At 36.0% G+C, this 26,965-nt stretch overlaps 1 protein-coding gene across 1 annotated transcript in view; it reads left to right on the top strand.

Annotated features, from left to right (window-relative positions):
- The window catches only part of Gabra3 (gamma-aminobutyric acid type A receptor subunit alpha3), a 122,741-nt gene extending 100,889 nt beyond the window's left edge, over window positions 1-21,852 (top strand). The window contains exons 7-9 of the mRNA XM_026403517.2: window positions 3,563-3,715; window positions 10,339-10,550; window positions 21,517-21,852. Of these exons, the coding sequence (XP_026259302.1) occupies window positions 3,563-3,715; window positions 10,339-10,550; window positions 21,517-21,852 (701 nt within the window). The remainder of the gene's footprint in view (window positions 1-3,562; window positions 3,716-10,338; window positions 10,551-21,516) is intronic.
- The last annotated feature ends 5,113 nt before the right edge of the window (window positions 21,853-26,965 follow it).

Consider the following 26,965-nt stretch of genomic DNA (forward strand, 5'->3'; position numbering starts at 1 on the left):
TATTTTAATTCATATAGATAAATGCTTTTAAATTAGTGTGTGCATATGTCTATACACATGTACAAACTATATATATATATATATATATATATATATATAATATTTCTAGGAATATGAATAAGGAACTATTAACTGTAATAACATAGAGGAAAAAGAATAAGATGGGTAGTTTAGGAACAAATGTGGGTGGAAGTCTTTGTTTTACTATAGGATCCATATCAGTATTATTACTTTTCCATATATGAATATTATTTTCATTGTCACTACAAATTATGAACATTCCCTTCTGAATCCCAAATATGTTCCTCCATGTAAGGTCTAGCATATGAATGGGAGGCTCTGCCAAAGAAAAGTCCTACAGTGTATAGATATTCTGTTTGGTATGACTGGCTTTCTCTCTAAATGCTCAGTATGAAGTAGCTGTAAGAAGACTTTTTGTTTCAGACTCAAATATGTGTGAAATAAGTATATGAAATTTTTCAAAATCTGCCATTAGTTGTGGACAATATTCTCTATTTTCAGCATTAATTCTATTTTCCCTCATTTAGCAAATTATTGTATTAATTTTATAGAAGGATAGTTGTTTGGATACATGATGTTATTTTTCCATCTTTTCTAGAAATTTAATCATTTGTTAGAGTAATAGTTTGATTGTTATCATCTTGGTGTATGTCATCTCCAGATATGTAGCATGGGAGAGACTGAAAAATACACAAAGACAGATCAAAGAAATGGAAATAAAAAGAACACAAGGCAAGATAAAGACCAAGGAACAGAGATAGAAAGATGAAGAAATACCAAAAACAGATTTAAAAAGGATATTCACTTAAGTTGTATAATGAGTTAATCCTCTTGTGTATTTTGCAACCTTAAAAATTAGTCAAATTGAGAATATGTTTCACACTGTACCTTAAAATATTTCACATTTAACACAGATGGAGCTTAATAGGCTGGAGTACAAAGGCAGGGGAGAAATTCCCCAAACCACTTATAAAGGGTCATCCTTCATAATAACAAATACAGAGAGAGGCAGCAATAGAGAAAAGGAAAGAGGGAATATGACAGTCCACTTCAGAAAGATGTATTCAGTTATGTAAATCATTAATTTACTCAACTATTCTGCATTTCTCATCCATAGATAATAACTAATTTGTGAATACATACGCATTATGTTTTATATGGTACCCTTGAATATTTCACACACAACACAGATGGCATTTAATAAGCTTAATAAGCTGGGGCACAAGGGCAAAAACAGGATGAGTGAAGTGAGAAAAAAAATCTTCCAATCTGATTAATGCTTCAGTTCTCACTTTGGCAGAGAAAAAATGTGGAGAGAAACAAAATATCAGAGCTGTATTTTTAAAAACTGATTCAATTAACTGATACAATGGATTATTTTGCTAAATTTCCTAAAAGTTCATTTGTAATTTTCATCCATATAAAACTATCTTGTGTATGAATACCTGTGAATATGCAAAAGTGGCTTTTCACTGTCCTATTTACTGTTTCTGGACCCAGATAGTGTGCATTAAAAGGGAAGAGATGGAGAATCTCCCCAACCTGGTAAAAGATTTCAGTTCTCTATCTATCTAAGGAGACAGCATTACAGAGGGAAAGAAAATATACAAAAGGATAGTACTGCAGAAAAATATGTCAGAACACTCAAAACAAATTGTTAAAATTTAATAAGCCTTTGAGAAGTGCATTTGCTTTGCCTTTCAGATCCATAGAATGTAATTTATGAATAATACATTTTACATTTATGTATTAAATATTTCACATTAGGGCTGGGGTTGTGGCTTAATGGTAGAGCACTCACCTAGCATGTGCAAGGCCCTGGGTTCAATCCTCAGCACCACATAAAAATAAATAAAGGTATTGTGCCCAACTACAACTAAAAAATAAATAAAATATTTTTAAAAATAAATATTTCACATTATCAGAAATATCATTAATAAGTCAAACTTTCAGGAAAAATAATTTTTTCAATTCATTTTCAGTTGAAAAAGAGAGGGAAGAAAAAGAAATAGGGAGACAGAAAGAGATAAGCAGATGGACACACACAGGACAAAGAGGTTGAAAAAGAAGCAGAGAGAAAGAAAAGGGTAGCTCCAAAATTATAATGAGGAAAACATGACATAGTTTTGTATGAGATCATTGCTAAATTAAAAATAAGCCTATGTGTATTTTTCATGTCCATGTAAACAAGCTAAGATGAGAATACACACACAAGATGGATTATATACTGAGGTTTGGATGACCAGATGGTGCTTCCTAGACGTAGGTAAAATGAAGTGGGTAGGGTAAGAAAGTGGGAAATTGCCTGAGTTGTGAATAATGCCACAATGAAATGTGGCTGGAGTAATAGAAGTGAAAATTATGAAACTCTGATAAGAGAGGTATTAGTGTGGTCAGATTTAAGGGGTCTTTCTGGGCTAATTGGGGGAATTTGTCTTTTGTTCTTTGGGAGATGGTAAACAGTTAGAGTGTCTCTACTAGAAAAGGGATAGCGTCTGAGTTTCTTTCTGGAGACTCAGTGATAATCTGTCCCATACCTCTTCCTACCTTCTACTGATGGACAGCAGCAATCTTTAGCTCTTCTTGGCTTGTGGATGAACCACCCCCAATCTCTCCCTGTGTCTTTCTATGTATCTCCCTCTTCTTACTCTGGTATGGCCTTGTTTTAACAAATTATATCTGCAAAAGTCTTAATTTCAAATAAGGTATATCTTTTGGAAAGACACAACTCAATCCATAACAAGTAAAACACTACTGACAAATCCAGAAAAGTGAGAACTGACTATTGCATTTTATCATGTAATAATTAGTACATGCCTTAGAAGGCTGTTGTTTGGCACATAATAAAAGTTCAATAAGTACTCACTGTTTTTTTCCCACAGAGCAAAGTAAGTTTATTTCTATTTATCTGCAATGAATGATAAATGCAATTTATAAAACATTTTAACATGGTTTAGAAAAAATTAAGTACATGGGAATAAATCTAAATAAGTAGAAATCTTTTTATCGGTTCTTTTTACTTATACATTATGGTGGAGTACATTTTGATGTAAACTTTGGGTGTGAAACACTGCTGATCAGCCCACACTCTGCTATGTAAACTTTTGGCTTCAACCAAATAAACCAATTAGAACATATGTCTCTTTTTACCTCAGTGTCTTCATCTATAAAATTAGAGTAAAATAGCACCTATGTCATAGGGTTGTTGCAAAGATTAAATATGTTAATAAAGTTAAAGTGCTAGGTGAGTGCCTGTCACAAAGCAAGCACTGTAGAAGAGATCATTGTGTCTTAATATTATTTAAGTGAGAACATGCATTTATTTAAGTGTATTGGTGCCAAAATTGCTCTGAGCAAGCAATATTGGCACACCAAAAACATACTATTTCATGATTATTAAAGAGCTCTGACTACATGCTTGGGAGGTGCTAGGATGTCTTGTCTTAAATATAATAAGGAACTTTGTGAACTGAATTAGGGCCCAACTTGCTTTAACAATGTTTATGTGACTACATACTGCCTAATTTTACTCTCTCTCCAGGAGAATATGTTGTCATGACAACCCATTTTCATCTCAAGCGAAAAATTGGCTACTTTGTAATCCAGACCTACTTGCCATGTATCATGACTGTGATTCTGTCACAAGTGTCTTTTTGGCTCAACAGAGAGTCTGTCCCTGCCCGCACAGTCTTTGGTAAGTGTTGCTTGCTGGAAAATGAGGAAGATACATTTGAAAAGACAACTATGGGTAGTCAGAGAAGAGATGAGAAAGGTTGAAGAACAATTCCTAGAGGTAACTAAGGAGCAAGCCCCACAATAGTAACTAAATCATCAGGTTCTAGGATTTCAGGCAACTGAATTCTTAAAAAGGATGTGGAATAAGAGGAGTGTTGAAGTAAGATTACTGAAATTCTGCCCTCCTCAGTCAGGATTGCCCCAGGAGTAAGGAAAGGAACTGAACCTTCAGTGGAAAAGGGAAGTATTCAGTGCAGACTGAAGAAAGTAAAGGGTAGGAAACCAAGCTGACAGCATAGAAGTAATTTGGAGCTTTTTAGAGAACCTTTTTTTTTTGGTGTGAGCATCTGACTATGCTGCTTTTACTTTAGCTTTTTTGAAAATATGAATTAGCTAATATTCAGTAAATGCTGCAAACAATTTGTAGAGTTCTTTTAAAATACCTATAATCAGAAAATCTACTCAGTATGAGTTTTCTGATGTCTAGGAAGAGATTTAAATATCATTAGCACTTTTTCCCCAGATACTTAAAGCATACAAAATATTCTCTGCCTGTTCCTCCTGCTGAAAGATTTTTAAGACATAAATATTAATTAATTCTTTTGGGATACTAAACTACTTCCATGGCCCCACACAGAAATCATTACTACCAATATCCTGAAGCTCTACCATGTCATTAAATAAATAGTAAATGATGTTTCAGAAATTAGTAGCACTTCAGGTCAGGCCTAGGAAGAAACAACAGTGGAGAAAGAGAAAGAGTTATCTTAAAGAAAAAAGAAAAAAATTCGAAGGGTATGACATCATGGAAGTCAACAGAGGATGCATATTCAAACTATCTGTTGGGTATTGTGGTATACTTCATGTTAGTGATCTTGGAAAGAACAGTTCTAGTGAAATGGAGTTAGCAGAAGCTATGTGGGAGTGGGTTAAAGGTGCCCATTTTGGGAAATATAAAAAGTAGAGATCCTGAAAAATCCTGCTCTACAAATTCCTAAAAACACTAGATAAGAAAGCATTCTTTTAAGTTAACATCTAATGTCAAAAACATTAAAGGAAATATTTAAAGGCCCCATGGAAGAGGGAATTAAAAAGTGCAGTCTCCATCACATGAACTGATACTCTAGTACGAAGATGAGTGAAAGGATTACCCATTTGGGTTAAAAAAAGTTTTAGTTTTAAGGTTATTCAAGGAAGGCATGGAGCCTAAGTAAAGTTGGGGGTTACAACTAAGGTTGTGTTACACTAAATAGTGGCCCCCAAAGATATTCATGTCAAGTCCCTGGAACTTGTGAATATAACCTTATATGGCAAAAGTAACTTTGAAGAGGTGATTAAGTTCAAAAGCTGGGAAGATTATCCTGTACCTTCTACATGGGCCCTAAATGCAATCACAAGTGTTCCAAAAGTGATAAGGATATTTGACTACAGAGAAAAAAAGCAGTGAGATGATAGAAATAGGACAGATTGGAATATGTTCTTCTGTTGGCTATGAAGAAGGAGGAAGGGGTCCACTAGAAAAGGAATCCAAATTGTGTAGTTCTGGAAGACGGAAAAGTCAACAGATTATTCTTCTAGAGAATTCAGAGGCAGTGCATTTCTGCTGACACCTTGACCTGAACCCAATGAAATTTATTTCAGACATCTAGTGTATGAATAAATTTGTGTTGTTTTGTCACTAAATTTCCGGCAATTTGTTACATAAAAGTATAGGACATTGCTGAATCAATGTCCTATACTTTTATGATTCAGCAATCTGTATACGGGGTAAAAATGGGAGTTCATAACCCTTTTGAATCAAACTGTGAAATTTATCAAAATAGATGTAATGTTTTGAACTACCAACAATAAAAAAAAAAGTATAGGACATTAATGCAAAGACACTGGCCATAAATTCAATACCATTGAAGGGTCATACCCTCAATGTAAGAGAGCACTAGAAAAACACACTTATCAGTGCAGGAGACAACAAAAAAGCATTTTTATTTTTGCCTGGGCGCTGTGTGAAATATGGGATTCTTTGAGAATTTATTTTTTAATTTAATCTTAGCCTCATACTAATTTAGAATTCATATTTACAGTAACTACATTGATGTGAAAGCCTCCAAGTTGAAATGTTAATTTAAAAAGTGATTGCAGAATTTTTATGTAAGAATGCAGAGCCAAAAATAGCCAGTATTCTTCTAAAGAAGAACAAAGCAGAGAGACTTTCCCCACAAAAGTGTCAAAAATGATTAAAAAGCTATAGTAATTAAGACTCTGTTATTGGCATAAAGAAAAGAAAAATAAATAAATGAAATACTATAGAGAGCTGAAAAATAGATCCATGCCCATGTGTCTGGAAACCTGATTTATCACAAAGATGGCATTGTAGAGAATTAAATTAAAGTTGGTCGTAGACTTGAAAATAAAAGCTAAAATTATGATGCTCTTAGAAGAAAATCTAAAGTAATATCTTTGCATCATTTGGTAGGCAGAAATTCCTTATTGCAAAAAAATTAATAACACCAAAGAAAAGGAACTAATACATTCAATTTCATCAAATTTAACAATTTCTGTTAATCAAAGGGTAACATTAAGAAGATAAAATGGCAAGCATAGACTTGGATAAAACATTGTGCATATGCATAAGACTTATAAAGTACATATATTCCTAAAATATCAAAAGTTCCTGCAACTCAATGATTAAAAGGCAAAGAATCCAATTAGATAGATAGATAGATATAGATATATAGAGAGATAGATATAGATATAAAGATATAGATAGATAGATAGATAGATAGATAGATAGATAGATAGATAGATTTCATATACTTATGGGCATATATATAAATTTTACATACATAAAAATGATAAGGATCTTTTTATACACACACACACACACACGCACACACACACACATGCATGCCCATAAGTGTATGAAAAGATCCTTATCATTTTTATCAGGGAAACATAAAGTAAAAATTCACAGAGATATCAGTTTAAACACATGCATGGTCATATTTAAAAAGATTGATATTGTCAGATACTAGAGAGCTTCATGAACAATTGGAACTGTAAGACACTACTGGTGGGAATGTAAAGTGAAAAAAAAAACATTTTGAAAGTTTAAAATGTGTTTACCCTATAATCTTGGTATTCTCCTACATATACATTTGCATCATTAGATATAGACTTTCAAAAAGCCATGATGACTATATTTAAGTAGATTAAAGAAATGTGAGAAATCTGGCAGATGCATGGAAATTAAATGAGAGAATGATAGACAGTTGGAGAGAGAGAGAGAGAATATATCACATGCACACAGAGAGAATATTGGAAATTGTAGAACTGAAAAATACAGATTAAATATCAATGGTTTATACATAGTGGAAGGATAATCCATGAATTGGAAGATAGGGCAGAAGAAGATAACTTAAAAGGACACAAATGTAAAATACATAGGAGAGAAAAGACATACAATGTTTTTGAGATGGCCTAATTGGAATCCTAGAAGAAGAGAAGTGAGAGAATGGTACTGATGAAAAATTTAAGAGGTATTGGCTGATCACTGTACAACCTGAAGAAAGATATAAAGTAGGGACAGGATAAGGGAGGAAAAGTGTAATGAATCTGACCAGCTTTCTTATGTACATATATGAATATACCACAGTGAATCTCAACATCATGTATATTCACAAAGTACTACTTTAAAAAAGAAAACCTGTAAGTAAATAGCAGATAGATCAGTAAAGGGAAGGGAACAAGAGGAGGGAGGAGGCAAGGAAAAGGGTAAGTACTGGGGATTGAGTTACAACAAATTAAATTATGTCAAGATGAAGCCAATTATTATGTATAAATAACCAATAAACACTTTAAAATCTATAAAATCAAGTAGGATAAATTAAGACATGAAAATAAGGACACATCATAGTGAAACTTCTGGAAACAAAAAGCAAAAAGAACATAATGGTCTTAAAAATAACCTAGAAGAAAACACATTGTCTTTAAAGTGATAACAAACATACTGACAACTGACATCAACAAAAACAAAAACAGGACATTTTAGACAAAATAAAATAAAATAAAATAAAATGCTAAGCATCCATTATTACCATCCGATCCTCACTCAAGGAAACACTAAAGGTTATTTATGAAACAAAAGGAGAACCATCCTTGAAAGAAGGTTGAAGGTGTATTTAAAAACAAGAATAAAAATAAAACAAAATATGAGTAATGGTAATGTGAATTGAGTGTATAAAATAATAACAAGTGATTTATTCGGTCAATAACATGTTTAGAATAAAATACTACACTATAATATAATCTATATAAGTTAAGTTAGTGATACATGAATATAAAATGCTCTATGGGCTTTCACTATCAGGGATAAGTGTACCAATTAATATTTAATTTTCATAAATCAAAGATGCATGCTGACTGAAACTCTCCTATATCTTCTGGGAATTTTAAATGTTACAACTACTTAAAAAACAGTTTGTGTCATATGAAACTAAACATATGGTCACCATATGATCTTGCAATTCCATCCCTAGATATTTACCAAGAAAAATGAAAGCATACACTCTTACAAATACTTACATGTGATCATCCAAACACCTTTGTTTATAGTTGTCAATTATTGGAAGCAATCCTGATGTCTACTAATAGATCTCCCAGAATACATGAATAAATTATATTCTTTCAATACATTTCGTCTGAAATTAAGAGGAATAACTAAAGATAAATGAAAAACATGAATGAACCTAAAATATTATGCCAAGTGAAGGAAGCCAGGAACAAATGAGTTCCGACTATACAATTTTATTTTCATTGCACTGATCACACATGCAGTTTGGCTACCCCATGTAATCAAGTAAATGAACTAGAAGTGCTTAAAAGAAGTGAAGGGTCAGTCAGTGCTACCTGAGCCTTTCAAGAAGAGCTTTCTAGAAGAGTCTTGAAAGAAAAGCACTGGTTAACAGGCTGGATCTCTTTTTTAAAATACTTAGATTCTCTTTGCCCATGCACAAAGTGTTCTGAATTTTTGATTAAGAGTCTACCAAGTCTGACCAGCTAAGAGCTCTCCATAAGATGACAGTTCTAATTAAACCCTAAAACATCTCTACTGAGATATAGTGAAGAAATGTGTTTTGCAGTTCTGTTCTCTCCAGCTAATCACATGCACAATGCTGTGCATGTGCCAGGGTGGAAAATTGTGTTTGCTGATAACCATAAATGAAGTAGCTTCTTTTTCCTTAAGTTACTCCTACCTTGGTATGATATGAAGGTTACTGAGTCTTGGGTTCATTCTTAGAGTTTACCAGATTATGCATTCAAATTATTTTAAATAGATACTAGTTACATGGCTGATTCCTAACATGGCTTGAAATGTGTAGTATTTTTCAAATCAGCTTGATGACTCCCTACCTAGTTCATGCAAAGTATTCTTTTAGGGTCTCTATTTAAATCGCACTGAGTCTGTGTTTCAGTCTGGATTGTCATGTATACAGCAAGTATAAGTAAGGTTCACAATGGAGCAAGATGGGAATGGAAACCCCAAGGCTGCAACACATATTGTTGACTCTCTGGATAGAATTATGACTTCATTCCATGCTCTACTTGACCCAGGCTCATAAGGCTCATATTTCCCATCCTCTTCAGCATGTCAGCACTTAGAAAGAAGTTGTGATTGTTCCTTCTTGAAGTGTGAATGATTTAGATCAATTTATATAAACAAAAGCTCTGGTTTTACAAAAACTCACAAGACACAGATTTTGTATCAGAGACCTAAAGTGTGGTGTGACTACAGGACGATTTTCCACAATAGTTATTTCATTATTAGAAGAAAGTCTAGAATTAAAGAACTGAAAACCATACAGATCTCAGAGCATGTTCTTTTAAAAAAATTAGTTGTAGATGGACACAATACCTTCATTTTATTTATTTTTTTTTAATGCAGTGCTGAGGATTGAACCCAAGGCCTCACACGTGCTAGGCAAGTGCTCTACCACTGAGCCACAGCTCCAGCCCCTCAAACCATGTTCTGAATCTTGCACTCAGTTTTGGCCTGTTCAGAATAGAACCACCAAGATGCAGAAGGCAGTGAACAAGAAAATTTCATAAGGAGAACATGGGTCTCCATACCCATTCTGGAGATGAGTAGGATCACAAAATCATAGGTCCCATTTTTCAGGTCTCTGAAGGCCTGTTCTGGAAAGGAGGGAGTGGAATGTTTCTTTTTGTCACAAAAGGAACTCTAAGAGCAGTCAGTGGGCTGGTAGTTAAAGAGAATGCAAATTTCAGCTCAAAAGTGGGTTTTTCTAATTTTAAGACTCTCTTATTATCAAATAAACTAATTTTACTCTTCAGTAGACATGTTTAAGTACAGGTTAAGGGACAACTGTTAGAAGGTCTGCACTGAATATTCCTATCTCTGTGCCAATTGACATAGAGTGACTACAAGGTGGACCCATCCATTCGGCTTTGATATCTGTGTATTTTACTTTAAATGGACCATTTCAAGTAGGAATCTGGTAAGCTCATCAAGTAGACTCTCAACACATTCCAGTTGCAACTTGTTCTCATATTATCTCTCTCCAGGTGTCACCACTGTTCTCACCATGACCACCTTGAGTATCAGTGCCAGAAACTCCTTACCTAAAGTGGCATATGCGACGGCCATGGACTGGTTCATAGCCGTCTGTTATGCCTTTGTATTTTCTGCACTGATTGAATTTGCCACTGTCAACTACTTTACCAAGCGGAGTTGGGCTTGGGAAGGCAAGAAGGTACCAGAAGCCCTGGAAATGAAGGTGAGATACACAACAAATGAGAGCTAGGAAGCACTCCCTGAGAGAACTGTATTGAGACCAGGAGTGAGCAGCCTATAGCCTGCAGGAACTGGGCAGGGCTGTGTGCTATTCACTGGGGTCATCAATCCAATTCTCAACTGGAGTGCTTCTGGCAAGCTGGAGTTTTGTCGGGGGGGGGGGGGGGGGGGGGGGGGCAATGAAAAGAGAGCAGGTGTTCTCAGTCCATAGAGGGTGTGCCATGGAGGGTTTACATCATCATTATCAAATGTAAGTGTGATCCTGCTAGATTCAAGGGAAACCCATTGTTTTTACAAAGTCCCCTGGAAGCTTGCACTCTATGTTAAATCCAATGAAAAATCTCTAGAGCCACCTCTGCACATCACCTTCTGGTACATTTACTTTACAGTCAAACCAAATGGATCATCATTCCTTCTGTCTTTGCTTATTTTTGTTTGTTTGATTGTTGTTATTGTTGTTTGGGGGGGGGCACTGTGGATTGAACCCAGGGTCTAACCACTAAGAATTGAACCACTAAGCCACAGTGCCAGCCCCTTTTAACATTTTGTTCAGAGACAGGGTCTCAGTGAGTTGCTTATGGCCTTGCTAAGTTGCTGAGGCTGGCTTTAAACTTGTGATCCTCCTGCCTCAGCCTCCTGAAAAAAATGTGCTACTGTACCCAGCATATTTGCTTATTTTTTATTCTCCACTTAAATGCTATTTCTGTCCCCCATGCTTGGTGAGAGCCAATTGAAATGATACTTTCTCCATAGAGCCTTTCTAGAATCATTTAGAGATGTTTAACTTTTATGTGGGAGGGTACTTCTGATATTAAAATAATTTATTTATGTTAAAAATATTTGTTTGGCTCCTTGTTAGACTGTGAACAACTTGAGGGCAGGGACTTATCTGTATCCTTGCACAGCAGACACATTATAAATGCTGAATAAATGTTGGTTAGGAGCGGAGTCTCTCTCTGCTTCCTGGAGTGATGTCCTGAGCCATTTTCCTCTCCACACCCTTCTGTCTCATCTCTGGCCTAGAGCTAATGGAGTTGGCCATATATGGACTGAGACCACTGAAACTATTGTTGCCCAAAGCTTGGACCTTGTCCCAGATGCCAATCCAATAACGAGGACACAGTTTTGAGAAAAAGGAAAGAGATAGTTTATTGTTGGGTTGCTACAAAGGAGAAACACAGCAGACTCCTGTCTCAAAGGCTGTGTTTCTGCCCTTCAGCATGAACAGGGAGGTTTTATAGAGGTGATTCAGAGAAAATGAGATTAGGGAGGGGAGATCAGAGAGAAGATCAGGGAAAGGGAGATCAGGGAGGAGAAGTTTGGGAAAAAGAAAAAAAAAAAAACATAAGTTTCAAAGCCATAGTCAAGGCATCAAGTGAACTCCTATTATACTATGAGCCCCAAATAAACTTTTTCTACTCTAAAAAAAATATTGGTTGGATTGGTGGGTAAATGGTAAAGAAGGGAGGAAAAAATAAACCAACTGATTAGTAGGAATTAATTATGAATGTGGAATCAAGATTTTTCTTCCTTTGATCCCTTAAATGAGTTAAGGAATATAAATCTAGATGAATATTATTAAATATGATAGAAAGAACTGGCACATGAACACAGAATTGTTTTAGTACTTTTCAAAGAATCACAGAGAATAGAAATGGTAATGAAGATTTTTCAAGCTGGGGGAAAAGACATTTTCCAAAGAGTACAAAATGGTGAGTTGGCAAATTTTTGAAATAGACTCTAACTACTTATTTAAATAGAACTTATTAACACTTTCTTAGTCTATCTATTTTATCATAATTATTTGGGGTTAGTTTTATTAATATACTTAGTCAAGTTATTACTTCTGTTTGCTTAAATGTTTGTCTCTCTATGTCTTGATTTATCAGGGGTGAAAATCATCTGTTGGTCCCCACCCAACTATTACTGTATAAGGAAACCAGGATACTAATCCTAACTCTTTCCATCTTGCTCTACCAGTTCCTTTCATCTCCCAAACTTGTTTTATTACTATTATAAGGCCACAATTTCTATAGTTGTCTCATCATAGTTCTACATTGTTTTTTAAAAAAGAGAGAGAGAGAGAGAGAACTTTCAACATTTATTTTTTAGATTTCGGAGGACACAACATCTTTGTATGTGGTGCTGAGGATCAAACCCGGGCCGCACGCATGCCAGGCAAATGCGCTACTGCTTGAGCCACATCCCCACCCCAGTTCTACATCTTAATGGGTTCTTTTCTTTAAATAGTTCTCTTTTTTCCCAATTTTTCCATTCATTGGTTGGTTACCTCAAGGTTATCTTATAGAAGTTTCCTTAAGAAGGTCCCATGGGAACCATATTTTGTACTTTCTTAAATGCATAAAATATCTGTCCATTGTGTTTCTACTTGAATTATAAGCGGGCTGTTGTGCAGTGGATGGGATGCATTCTCTTTCTCTGATGACTACAGACTTTGGTTGCTATAATCAATTCTGGCATTTGATGTTTTTTTCCAGAAATCTAGAGACACCTTGACAATTTTTCACAGTATAGGAGACTTTACTTAAAAGCCCATATAAATGTATCTTTTATTTGTGAAGTCCAGTTACTTAACAAAGATATATCCTAATCTGTGTAAAATTTTCCCAGGATACAACATTGGCCTTTAAATCTATAGATTCATTACCTTATTTTTCAGAAAATCTTCCTTAAAAATATATACTAGCCAGGAGCAGTGGTGCATGACTGTAATTCCAGTGGCTTGGGAGGATCTCTAGTTTAAAGCCAACCTCAGCAACTTAGTGAGGCTCTAAGAAACTCTGTGAGACCCTGACTCTAAATTTAAAAAAAAAAAGGGGGGCTGGGGATGTGGCTCAGTGATTAAGTGCCCCTGGGTTCAATCTCTAGTATAAAAAAAAATACTTGTTATGTTCTCTTCCTAGAAAGTCAAATTATGCATATCATAGAACTTTTTGATCTTTCATATCATTTCTTTTCTAATAATTTTAGTTCTTTATTTTCCATTTTATTTTCATAAACCTATCTTTCATGTCCCTTACCATTTTCAACATGGTAATTTTTCTTCAGTTATCACTTAAAGTTTCTTTAGAGGTGTTATTTACTAGCCCTGCTATAGGTGGAAGCATCAATTTAGGGAGGGCATGAGTGAGAGTGAGAAGGACAATAGTGAGTAGTCGAGAATGAGAAGTATCAAGTTCATATTTGACTAGCATTTGTTGTCTATATAAGCTCTTATGAGTAGTGATTCTGCTTCTACCTTGCAAGAAGTTTCCTTTACTCACAGGAAAGCACTCTATATATGGTACACTTCTATGTATGTGTATATGCATGTAACTTTGCATTATCTTTTAATTTTCCACTCCCTACCTTCTCTGACCTTTATGGTGGTCAAAAAGAATTACAGGATATTTTAACTACCAGCATGACACTGATTTTATTTTAAAACAAAGATCATTTTTTTCCTCTCTGAAGCCATACTAGCCACTTTTTGAGATCAAGGTTATAAAATTATTTAAGTTTCATCAAAACATGAATTTTTAGGACTGAGAATATAGCTGAGGTAGATTGCTTGCCTAGCATGTGCAAAGTCCTGGGCTTGGTCCTCAGCACTTCATAAAAGAAAACAAAAACAAGATAAAGTTTTAGTTTCCTTTATTTGCCTTGTTGTTTTATTTGGATTGAGAGAGGAAAAGGAAGCAAAGATATACTAACTCTAACATAGTAAACTTAAATATTTCTAGAATATATTATTAAACAGATATTTTAAGAGCAATTAACATAATAAGGAATATATAACCTGAGTTTGCTAAGAGAAAATTATGACAAACTAACCTTATGACCTTTATAAAAGGTTTAATGAGCTGGTAGATCAGGAAATGTCATAGATTTTATCAAGTAATTTGAGTAACTTTGCATTATGCCTCCATGGTGAATAGAAAGTAGTTAAAAATAGTTATCATTAGGCTGATGTAATTGGTTGACCAATTGAATTCAAATAGAATTCACTGATGGATTGACATTAACTTGAATAGAGATCCCTGAGAATAATTCATGCTTTTTGTAACCCTTCAAATGTTGTCATCAATGACTCAGATGAAGACACATAAGGAATAAGATTCACATTTATAAGGGAGTGTTAGTGAATGTTAATAACTTGGGAGAGGAGTATTTTTGAATTAAAAATCAAAAAGAATTTCTGAAGTTTGAAAGGACAATCTAAAGTTAAAAGGCAACATTTTTTAAATCAAAAATTCTGGGATGTAAAATCTTAAAAACGATTGCACATTAGAAATGTAATTTTGGGGGGCTGGGTTGTAGCTCAGTGGCAGAGCACTTGCCAAGCAAGTGTGAGGCTCTGGGTTCAATCCTCAGCACCAAATAAAATAAATAAATAAAATAAATGTAAAAGAAAAAGAAATGTAATGTTGGAAGATGGGAGAAATTCAAATGTAAACTTACCATGTGGCACAACATTTAAGAATTGCAATTTGATTTAGTTCTGAGTTAAAATGTATAACAAGTGAGATGATAAGCTCATTTTCTTCTGTATAGGTTGACCCTGTGAAGTTTACTCTTTCAATTTGATTGATATACTGGAGGAGGGGCAAACACTTCAAGAAGGTGGTTATTTCTAATTATAGATATCTGAAAGGCTACCATGGATATCTTGTGAAAAAATGAGGTTGATTTTTTTGGTTTCTTTGTTTTTGTTGTTGTTGTTTTTGTGGCCAGGAAGAGGTACTAAAGTGGTTTGAACATAGAGAAGTAGAGTAGACTGAGAAATTGTTGAGGTAGATGTCAAAAATAATGACCATTTCTCCACCCAAACAGTGTTGAAAATTAATTTTTTTTTAAAAAAGGAACAAAAACAATGGTCTAAAACTTTTTTGAAAAGATGATGATCTTAGTCTTCCTTCTTAGCCTTCCCTGTGGTCAAAATATTTACATTCTCTATAAGAAGCAGATTGTAACATTTTAAAAATAAACTATGGAATGCATAAATGTATCTATAATGTGAAGATCCTATACTTTATACTTCCATGGTGTGTAGGAACAGTGAGACTCATAGAAATAGGCATAAAGTACTTTAAGTCAGCATACTAGAATTTAATCATAGTTTAGCCTTTTTCTGCCTTTGGAGGGACTTATTAAAACTCATTTGCTTTATAAAGCTAGAATGAGTGAGCATGAAAGTTTTAAAATATTATAACTGATTTAAAAATTTATTTCTGATCTGTATTATTGTCAGGGATTAGATAAAACGTAGGAGGAAAGATTATAGAAGAAAAATGGAACAGATGGAAATAAAGCCTCATTTTTAAATGAAGACAAATGACTGCAGTATAATTATACTCTGAAAGATGAATGAACTGTGGGCTTCTGAGGATCAAGTATATGTGTTTTATAACTGCTTATTCTGACATTACCTCTAAAATGACAGTAAATTAATAAAATAGCTATAAAGCCACAAATACCAGGAAAGCTGGAAAATGTTTGTCAGTCAAACAAAACATTTGAATACATCTTTAGAAAATTGAATATGAATGGAAGGAATAATAAATTATTTATCAAGCTGGAGTAAGGCAGAACCCAGGAGAAACTCAATGTTCAGATACATCAGGCACAATAGAGAGAACAGAGGTGCAACTAGGTGGATTGGTTAAAAGCATGTATACAGATTTTTAAAACTCCAGAGCCTGTCCAACATTTGAAATTATTAATCCAGATACATGCTCTACAGAATGAAAAGCAAGATTTCCCTTCATTATTAGTCAGCTTTTCATCACTGTGACAAAATCTGAGTAAAACAACTTACTGGAGAAGATTTATTTTGGCTCATGGTTTCTAAGGTTTCAACTCATGGATAGCTGGCTCCATTGCTATGTGCCTGTACTGAGGCAGAGCATCATAGCAGGAGGGCATGGCAGCTGAAAGGGCTTAACCTCATGGTAGCCAGTAAATAGAGAGAGGGAGGGAGAGAAAGTGGCAGGGAGGGGAGCTGAAGATGAGGAGTACCCTTCCAGGGCGCACACACACCCTGTGACCCACTTTGGACCACCAAGCCAAATTGTATTGTAAGACAGGAACCAGAGATTTAAAGAATAAAAGACAACAACATCGGAAAGAGAGAACAGAGATAATATCAAGAATTAAAGAGAAGGGGCTGAGGATGAAGCTCAGTGGTAGAACACTTGACTAGCATGTACAAGGCCATGGATTTCATTCCCAGCACCAAAAAATAAATAAATAAAAGAATAATTTAAAAAAAATTAAGAAAAACAAATCCAACTTATATCTTGGGTTTCACCATAAATTTGTATATATTTTCCATTAAAAAAGAACAAGATGCTATATAAAATAAAATCAAAGAATAAAGAAGAGTTCTTGATATTAAAATAATATACTTGCCAAAATAAAAATTTTAATAGTGAGGTAGAAAAATAAAAGGAAGAAAATCACCCATTAAGCTGGAGGCAGGGGAGTTAACATAAAAGTAAGAGACGTAGGGATGAAAAGTTAAGGTACAAGACTTTGAGAATCCAAGAAGTTCATATAATTCAGAAATCACAGAATGAATGAACAGGAAGGAAAGAAATTAAGAAAGAACTAATACAGAAATATTTACATGGAAAGTCCTAAGACTCCAGACTCCATAAGTGTTTTTATGTGCCTACATAAATGCACATCTTCATGAAATTTCAGAAATCTAGGAACAAAATTGATAATCTATACATTATCTAGAAAGAAAAAAAAATTATTTGCAAATAAATAACAAACAGATTTCTCAACTATATTAGATATTAGAAAACACTGAAACAGTAAATCTCATAAACCTGAGGAACAACTGATAACCAAAGTATCACTTAAGTGAAAATATAAAGTAGTCATTTTCAGGCCTGCAAGAACACAGAAATGTCATCTCCCAGGTATCCTGCTTTAGGGGAATATTGGAAGATATATTCTACTGCAATAGTACAATAAAGCATAAAAGAAACACACAGAAAGAAATCTCTCAAAGAAGTGGAGATATGTGAATTGCCTGAAAAACAATTCAAAATTATTGGTTTAAGAAAGCTCAGTGTACTTCAAGAAAATACAGAGGAACAATTCAGTGTTATCAGGAAAATGATTAATGAACAAAAATATCAAATTAACAGATATTGAAAGTATTTTGTTAAAAAATGAAACAAATTCTGAAATTGAAAATGGAATGAAATAGAGAACATCAACAACAGAATTCAACAAGCAGAAAAAATAATCTGTGAACCTGAAGATAGGTTATTTGAAAATATACATTTGGAGAAGAAAAATTATTAAGTATAAAAAGCAACAAAGAAAGCTTATAAGATTTATGTGACAGCGTCAAAGGAGCAAATCCTACAGTCATAGGAGTTTGAGAAGAAAAAGAAAAACGATGGGGTATAAAGTTTATCTAAATAAAAATGATAGCAGAATACTTTCCAAATCTGGGGAGAACAATAAATATCCAGGTACAAGATCATAGGCCTCCAATCAGATTCACTGCAAACAAAACTCAGTTGAAATGTATCATAGTCAACAATTGCAAATCAAAGACAGAGAATACCTTGAAAGGGGAAAAAAACAGAAACTCACATGTAAAGGAGTTCCAATATATCATAGTAGATTTCTCAGTATAGATTTTATAGGCCAGAAGAGAGAGTGATGATAAATTCCAAGTGCCAAAGGAAAAAAAAATGACAATGAAGAATACTGTATCATGCAAAGCTGTCCTTCAGAAATGCAGAAATAAGACTTTCTCAGACAAACAAAAGCTGAGGGAGTTCATCACTACCAGAATCATCTTATAAGAAATGAAAAAGGAAGTTCTTCAAGCTGAAAGGAAAAATTGCTAATTAGTAACACAAGAACATATGAAAGTATAAAATACACTGCTAAAAGTTAAATTTAGAATATTCTAATATTCTAATACTGTAATGGTGATATGCAGACCACTTACATCTTTAGTATGAAAGTTAAAAGATGAAACTATTAAAAATAACAGCTATGAGAATTTGTTAAAATATAACTTTTGTATAACTATATCAAAATGGATTCTACTGTCATGTATAATTAAAACAATCAATAAAAAATCTAAAACAGAAAAGATAACAATATAAAAAGATACAAATTATGGAATCAAAAACAAACTATTAGTGGAGATGGGAACACAAAGTATAGAGTTTTTATCAGTCTAAACTAGCATGTTATAATGTAATGTAAGTTTCATGGTAACTACAAAGAAAGAAATCAACCTACAGTGAAAAAGCAACCTACAGAATGGGAAACAATATTTGCAAACCATGAATGTAATAAGAGATTAAAATCCCAAACATATAGGGAACCAATATAATTCAATTGCAAGAAAATAAGCAACTCCTCCTCAATACTAAAACGTTTGCTTTAATTTTCTTCCTTGACAATGCCAGTAAAAAATACACTGACTGATTAATATATGTTTTGTTGGAAATGGTGAGCACAATTAAAAGATAATTTTCCTTTCTTAAAAATATGTGTGATTGGATTGATTCCTTCTTCTCCTCATCTATAGAACACAAAGTACCTATGGAGCTAAAGAAAGTGTTTGTTGTTCAAATTATTATTTCAGAGACCTGGTCATAACCAGCTTATAACATGAAAGCTTTCTAGCAAAATCAGGGCAGTGGTTTTGTTTTTCTTTCTTGGTATTCCTATTAAAAAAAAGGATTACTAAACAAATTAATAAGTAAGCAGGCAAACAAGTAAAGCACTATTATATTTAATAGCAAAAGCATTTAACAGCAGGAATCTATTCACAAAATGACTTTGCTAATTATAAATGAGTCTTATGTAGTATTTAAAGCATTTACAAGGTTCTTAGAAGCCCTAGAGTTCTGTCCCCACCCTCCCCTTATAGCAATGTGATGCAATCCTCAAAGAGAAAAAGAAAAAAAAAAAGCATTGCTTTTAAAATGTTCTGCTAGTCAGACTGTTCATTTTCTTAAATCAACACCCCCTCATCTTTGATGCTTGCCCTTCCTGATTGAAAACACTGAAATCAGTATAGGCAGGCTGAGTGGGAGAACATGGCATATAGAACCTTTTGGGATTTGACCTCTTCCTGTCTGCACACCCTTAGTTTATGCAATTCTTTGCCATGCACACTGTGAATCAGCCTCTACAAACTCCTTGACATCCCTCAGACACTGCCCTTGGCCTATGTAGTGGCCTTTGGTACATCTTCATCTGATGAGTTCCTGCTCATCTTCTGTGAGCCACACCACAAAACCCACTGCTTTCTCTGAGCCACCTTTTCCTATACCTCCTAGTTTTTGCTCCCCCGCCTTTTATTGAATTCTCGTAACACTTTGCTCAAATCTATTATAACTCTGATTACATTCTATGACAGTGTTCATAAGGCTGTCTCCCACACTGGCCTGTGCACTCTTAGAAGACAGGGACTAAAGCTCTCTTACCTTTTAACCTTTCCACTTAACCCTTCTTGACCCAGTAGACATTTAGTAAATATTGAGCAAAAGTTATTACTAGGATCAGGAAGGTAAATGGCACTGAGGTTGAAAGGAGAAAAGATAAAATCAGGGGAACTCTAAAGCAAAGAAGAAAAGAAATTAAAGAGATTAGGAGAAAGGGGCAATAAGAAAGGGTAGGAATAGAGACAGCTAGGATGTAAACAAGTAGGAAATGGAGGAGTAAAGAAACAAAGCCTGAATTCTGAGAAGCAAATTAACATCAAGAAAGGAAATGTGAGGTGGCTGAAAAATGAAATTGGAGCATTTCTAAGCCAAAGAGGGATGGAGGAGAGAATAGGTTAGAGTGAGGAATGAGGCAGCATGTAGCCTATAGCCCATGAGCCAGGCCCCTGCCTTTGGCTAGAGATGAGGGCTGCCCTGCTCCCTTGCTTTCCCTGCCCCTAAGCTTCTCTGTTCTGATTCAAGCCTAAATATTGTCTCCTCTTTTTTCTTCAGCAACAGGGGAATTCTAGTGAGGCTCCATGTGTACATGAGTGCATATAATGTGAGGACAAATGGGCATGTGTGTTTGCTTGCTTCCCTTTGCCACTTTGGGTGTTTTTACTCTGAAACATAAGCCCAAAAGGCAATGCCATAGCAAGCCCTCAGCTGTCTCTGCCTTTGCTGTCTCTGCCTTTGCTGTCTCAGAAAGGTCATTTTCATAGCCCTTTGGCGAGGCTGTGTCTCCTGCATGAAATCTGGCAAGAGTGGAAAACCTTGGTGTGTTCCCAACCTTGTTGAATACATTACAGTGCATGAAGCCTGGGATGTTTGTCATAATGATGCATGTATACATACCATAGTATTTATTGTGCCTTTAAGACAAAATGACTTTGCGGACTCACCAAGCTCTCTTCCTCAAGGAAGATATACCACTTAGAAATTATGTTCTTTTGGAGTTATTTCTTGGGTAACCCAAAATGTCTCTAGAAAGCAGCATAATGCAGCCATGGATAAAAATCAAGAGTCCAGGTTGCTAGTATGAGCTCACACATTTAGTTTGAGGCTAAGTTTTCTCATCTATCAAACTATATAATATATAAGGCCCCACTTATGACTAACAGTCTGTAGTTAACCTGTGGTTGCTACCACCATTCTATCATCTGATCCTCTCAACAACCTGCCAATTATTTTGATCTTCATTTTACAGATGAAGAAACTGGAGCTACGAGAGGAGAAGTGACTCAGACAAAGCCACATAGCTAGTGAGCCATGATGATGTGTGTTTTCTGTTTTCAAACTCATCTTCAATTCACCCTAGACAAAATCCTGGCTATGTATTGGCTTCATGGCCCCTGTTTCTTAATTTCCCTCATAGCTCCTCCTTCCTGTAGCCACTGAAGGTACTGTGTATAATGAATTAATTAGTTTCTGTTTTATTCTTCCCTCCTCCCCTCTTCTCCCCTTCCCAACCTCTAGAAGAAAACACCAGCAGCACCAACAAAGAAAACAAGCACCACCTTCAACATTGTGGGGACCACCTATCCCATCAACCTGGCCAAGGACACTGAGTTCTCCACCATCTCCAAGGGCGCCACTCCCAGTGCCTCCTCAACTCCGACAATTATTGCTTCACCCAAGGCTACCTATGTGCAGGACAGCCCTGCTGAGACGAAGACCTACAACAGTGTCAGCAAGGTTGACAAAATTTCCCGCATCATCTTTCCTGTGCTCTTTGCCATATTCAATCTGGTCTATTGGGCCACATATGTGAACCGGGAGTCAGCGATCAAGGGCATGATCCGCAAACAGTAGATAGTGGTGGTGGCCCGGCAACCAGAGCACTGCATACCCCATGAAGCATCCAGGCATCTAAACCCCTGGGCTCCCCTCTGTGTGTTTCAGGATTTTTCTTTTTCACCCCCTTCCAAGCTCTGACTCTCAATTCATATTTATGAATCTCAATGAAAGTCCAACAACAGAAAAATTACTCGTCCCTCTGACATTGCTTAGTGTTCCCCCATCTGAGCCAAACACTGCCATTTGTCCAGTTGCTCATCTTAGTCTACCAGTCTCCCCCAGCTGAGGGCACTGCATGTATTTTATTGCACTCTGCCCACTGCAGAAAGAACTGGGGACTCTGCTCCCTAAAGTGGTAGCCTTTGCTATTTGAGAGGTATAGACTGAGAAGATTTGTTGACTGGTTTAGACCAGACAACTCTTACTCACTTGGGAGCCAGGCAGGCCTATCACACATAGTCCTGTCTGCCACCTCTTCTGCCTACAGCATAAGAACTGGTAGGAAAGGAAGAAGCCAGTACTAACCTATGTTCATCATCCCCAATCCCTTTCTTGGCTTGGAAGTTAGTGAGGACAATGAAGGCTCAAAACTATCAACCATGTATGGTCAAAACAAATAAAACCCACTGGGCCAGACTGGCACCGAGATGGCTGTAGCCCTGTGAGGTTCAGCCCCTCAGGAAAGTACACTTGTGCTTGGTATAGCTCTCTTCCAGGAAATTTCTCTTCTATGCCTTTAAACAAAAAGATGTTAACAGAAACAAAAAAAACATCTACATTGAATGCTTCTACGAGAATTTTTAAAAGTGGGGAAAGATAAGAAACTTACCTCTTTTGCTAAGGCAATAGTCAAATACTGGATGTGATTAGAGGGGTTGATGGTAGTTAAGGATTGAAGACTGGTGCAAATGAAAGGGTCACTGGCAGAATCAAGTCAAGTTTTTCCTTCCATATCCTCCAAAATCCACACCCTTCCCAATCTCAGGCACTTTGTTCCCACCATGTCAGGCACCTCTGGTCATCTGTGAATGCCAGTTCTTATGAGGGGAAAACTGGTGATTCATACAAATATTTCTAGTTAACTTTGAGTCAACTAAATCATTAACTTTATTACCAGTTTTATAATGAATTATTTACAGGCCATTTAATCTCATTCATTCTTAATTTTAATGTGAGTAAAAGGGACAGGCATAAATTAAAAAATTTATAAGTAGATAAACTGAGTCCCAGAAGTTTGAATAGTTGTCTAGGGTCCCTTCAAGTATCTTTAATAAAGAACTATCATATGCCCCTCTCCAAAGGCCAAAATGAAGAAAGAACTGAGAAGTCAGGTCCACTGTGACTCAGAATCAACACAATGTCAGTGAGCTTTCTGGGTCATGAGCGCACATTTTTGAGATACCAAAAAGGTCTTTAGAAAGTTATAATGCATCCCCCAAGAAGACCACTGTAATAGTCATGACTTAAAGAATGAGACTCTTTAAGTCCACAGCTCTAGCCACTTTGGATCTGAATATTACACTAGTGCAGAGTATCCTGGAAGTTCAAGGTAAAGCCACAGATGGCACTACAAGCAGATTCTCCCTGCCTGCCCCCTGAACAAAGCTCCTAAGGGGTGTATCATTAGCTGCTGGTTGCCCTTTCATCCATCTTTCCCCCATCCCCTGCTTCCTCGCCATTGCTGGGATAATGCATGCCAGTCCCATTATTCCTAAGACTGTGTCTGTAGGTAAATTCATGACTAGAAGAGTGTAGTTTCGTGGATAACTGGGGATGGGGGGTGGGGGTGGGCGGGGCCGTTACTGATTGTCAAGGATTTAGAATGGAAGCCTGACCTTTGCCTCTCTGTAGAAATTGTGTTTCCAAATGCTTTGGTGCAATGTTTAGCGGCTGTTTATTAAACCCTTTCTGAGTTGTACTTGGGCTGGAGAACTTTTATTGGTCACTCTTTGCCTACTGCAGACAGTACACCCCTGTTCTTGTGCCACCCTTTCTTACACTTAACACCATTAGAATAAGCTGGAAGAAAGTTATCTCAAAGCAAGAACAACATTCCAGTGATGGAGCCCATGTAAAAACAGAGCTTCTATCACTCAATGGTCTTATTGGCCACTATAAGAGAGAAGGAAACAGATGTGTTGCTTCCTATGCTATATTCATCAACTCCCTGGGAATAAAGAAAGATATTGTCATTATAATTCTAAAGGCTTTCTCTTTTCCATTGATTATTATTTCCCTTAGGCAATAGTTCTCTTAGTATTATTAGGCAGAATGAGAGTGAGTGTTGAGAAATGGAAGATGATTCTTTATGTTGCAGAGTAAGAAGAAATCTGGGAAATAATCTCAAGAGATTTACTTGGGAAAAGTATTTGGGTCCTAAAGGATGGGAAGAGAATTTCAGATCTTAAAAAAAGGGTTTTCTCACTTAAAATAAAGGAAGGGACTTGGATGATCTGATCCTTGATGCGTGTTCCAACCCTGTGATCATCTGATGCGTGTGCTATTACTACAGTAATTCTAGTCCCTGACAAGTTCAGTCACATTCCAAAAACAACTACAAGACACAGAAGGCAACCTCTTATATAAAATTGTCTAATTACCAAGATTTAAGTGTTGCTTCCTTAAAAACCTTCTGAAACCACCTTGCCTCTAAAAATTACGCCCCTAGTCATAGGGAAAAGCTCAAACTTTTCCCATCAGCATTTCTGCTGCTGAGATCCACTAAAGTTTAAATCTCAATATCGTGGGTTGGAGTATTTTATGGTATTAGGAACATGACAGAGAGATCCAAGCAGATTATTGAAGGTACCAGTCTAGAGGCTGCTAGAGGACTATGTACCACATAGAAAACAGTAAGTATTTACTGAATAACTGAATGCTAACTACATGGAGGAGAATTTCTTCTGTGGTGTTCGAGAAGAGACTAGCCAAATCATGATCAATGGAAACTTAATGGAAATAAACAAACCCAATGTGCAGTCTTCTAAGGCAGCTCTGGGAGCATCCAAGTACTAATAAATGTGCTCTATTTTAAGCCACTTTAAATAGCTTCATCCTAATTAAATAATTGTTTGCTCCTATGGGCTTTTAAATCTGGGGGTTCATTAAGGATCTATTAGTACCTCTTGCTAAATTACTGAAGACAAGAGAAGGCATGACTGAGCACTAGACCTGCCTAAATACCTCAGACATATCCATTGGCCCATCCAGTATGCATCTATGTTATGACATCCTTCAGCGGGATCCCAGGATGGCTTGGAAAAAAAGACACTCTGAAAACTCTGAAGCCTTGCAAAAGGTCCAGCAGGAAAGAATAGTAAGGAGACTGAAGGAGGAAGGACTCAATTGGGAAAAATTCTGTCAAAGGGATCCAAGAACTGGAGGTAGCCCTTTAGCCCACAAGCATTCATCAGTGACCATCTGCTGGAGTGAGGCCAAAAGCACCTTGCCCTTGTTGGTGGAAAAGCAGCCTTCTAGAACCTCCAACCTTTTCTTATTCTTTTTTTTCCTTTAAATATCTTTTATTTAAGGTATATAGAATGGTGTTTTGATAAACACACAATAGTGAAATGACTATTAAAATAAGTCTATGTACTTGAGTTTTGGGGATTTGTTCATTTGTTTTGTCCTTTTCTAGATTTCATATATAAGTGAGATCATGTGGTACTTGTCCTTCTGTGCCTGGCTTATTTTGCTTAAACATAATGATCTTCAGTTTTATCTATGTTGACACAAATAATGGGGCAACTTACCTGTTCTACCTCCCTTCTACCTCAGCTCTAATAATTGAGTATCAAGGAAAAATCACTGAGGAAAAATGGGTACATGGATTTTATACTGGGTTTAATTTCATTACAGTTGCTGTGTAATGTTAGGCAAGTCCTTTCCTTGAGCTGAGACTTAGTTTCCCCATTAGTAAAATCAGATCATGATCAGAACCGAATCAACAAAGTATCCCTTTCAACAGCTTCCTGGTGGGATGCTCAGCCCCGACGTATCACTACATCTGGGAACCCACCCTGATTCTGGGTGCACAAATCTCATCCTTTTGATCCCTGTGATACATTTCAGATGGGTAGGCAGTTTCAAAAGAATTTGACTAAAATACTAAGTAAAGGTGCTTGGAGGCTAAATCAAGGAATTTATGGTTATATTTATACCTCTAGCAGTGAACTCTTCAGCTCCCCAACCCCACCCTAATATCCTTGCTCTGCTTGTGGCAAGGTCTCATGTATGTGATGAGATGCAAGATTATTAGTTGCCCAACTCCATTCGGTGCATGGAAAAAGTTGGATCTTAAATTGAGGAGATTATACGGATCCTGATGCCAGGCAGGGGGACCCCACCTAAGCTAAGAGCACAGAGTGAAAACAAACACCTCTCCTTTTTCTTCCTTCCAAACATTTAACTCAGGAGAGAAAACAAATTCCCAGAAGGAGACTCCCTAACCTCCTATGACAAAATAGACTTAGTGGGATCTACATGGTTTCCCTTCTCTTCTGTCAGAGAAAAACAGTAGCTTCCTTTCAGTATAAGGCCAGCCCCTTTTCTTATTGTTCATCTCTACTCTCTTCTCAAAGAATGCTAATTTTGTTATCTGCTCTCAGTAAGCTGCTCTTGCTGAGTCACCACTGTCTTTGTTACTAAAACCAAAAGACATTTTTAGTTATCTTACTTGACCTTTCAACAGCATTTGACAGTTAACAACTACTTCATCCTTGAAACATACTCATTAGTTTCCATGACACCACAGTCTCCTGGTAGCCCCATGTTTTCCCCCTGCCACCTTTCTATTTCTCATATTTTTCCACTAAACTTCTTCCCTCACCTCCCTTAAAAGCTTGGGGCTCCCTACAGTCTTTCCCCTGTTCTTGTTTCCCTTTCCCCATTCTCCCTGAGTGATCTCATTACTCTTGATGGTTTCAGTTACCACATATTCCAGTTATCTTTTATTGTGTAACAAACCACTCCAAAGTAAAATAATACCATATCATCTTGTCCATACATAGGTAAAAAAAAAATGTGGACAGAAGACAGCAAGGATGACTTGCCTCTCCTCCATGATGTCTAAGACTACAGATAGGATGACTAAAACAAGCAGAGGGTGACTTCATTGACTAGAACATCT

Source organism: Urocitellus parryii, chromosome X (assembly GCF_045843805.1).
Source record: "Urocitellus parryii isolate mUroPar1 chromosome X, mUroPar1.hap1, whole genome shotgun sequence".
NCBI lineage: Eukaryota > Metazoa > Chordata > Mammalia > Rodentia > Sciuridae > Urocitellus > Urocitellus parryii.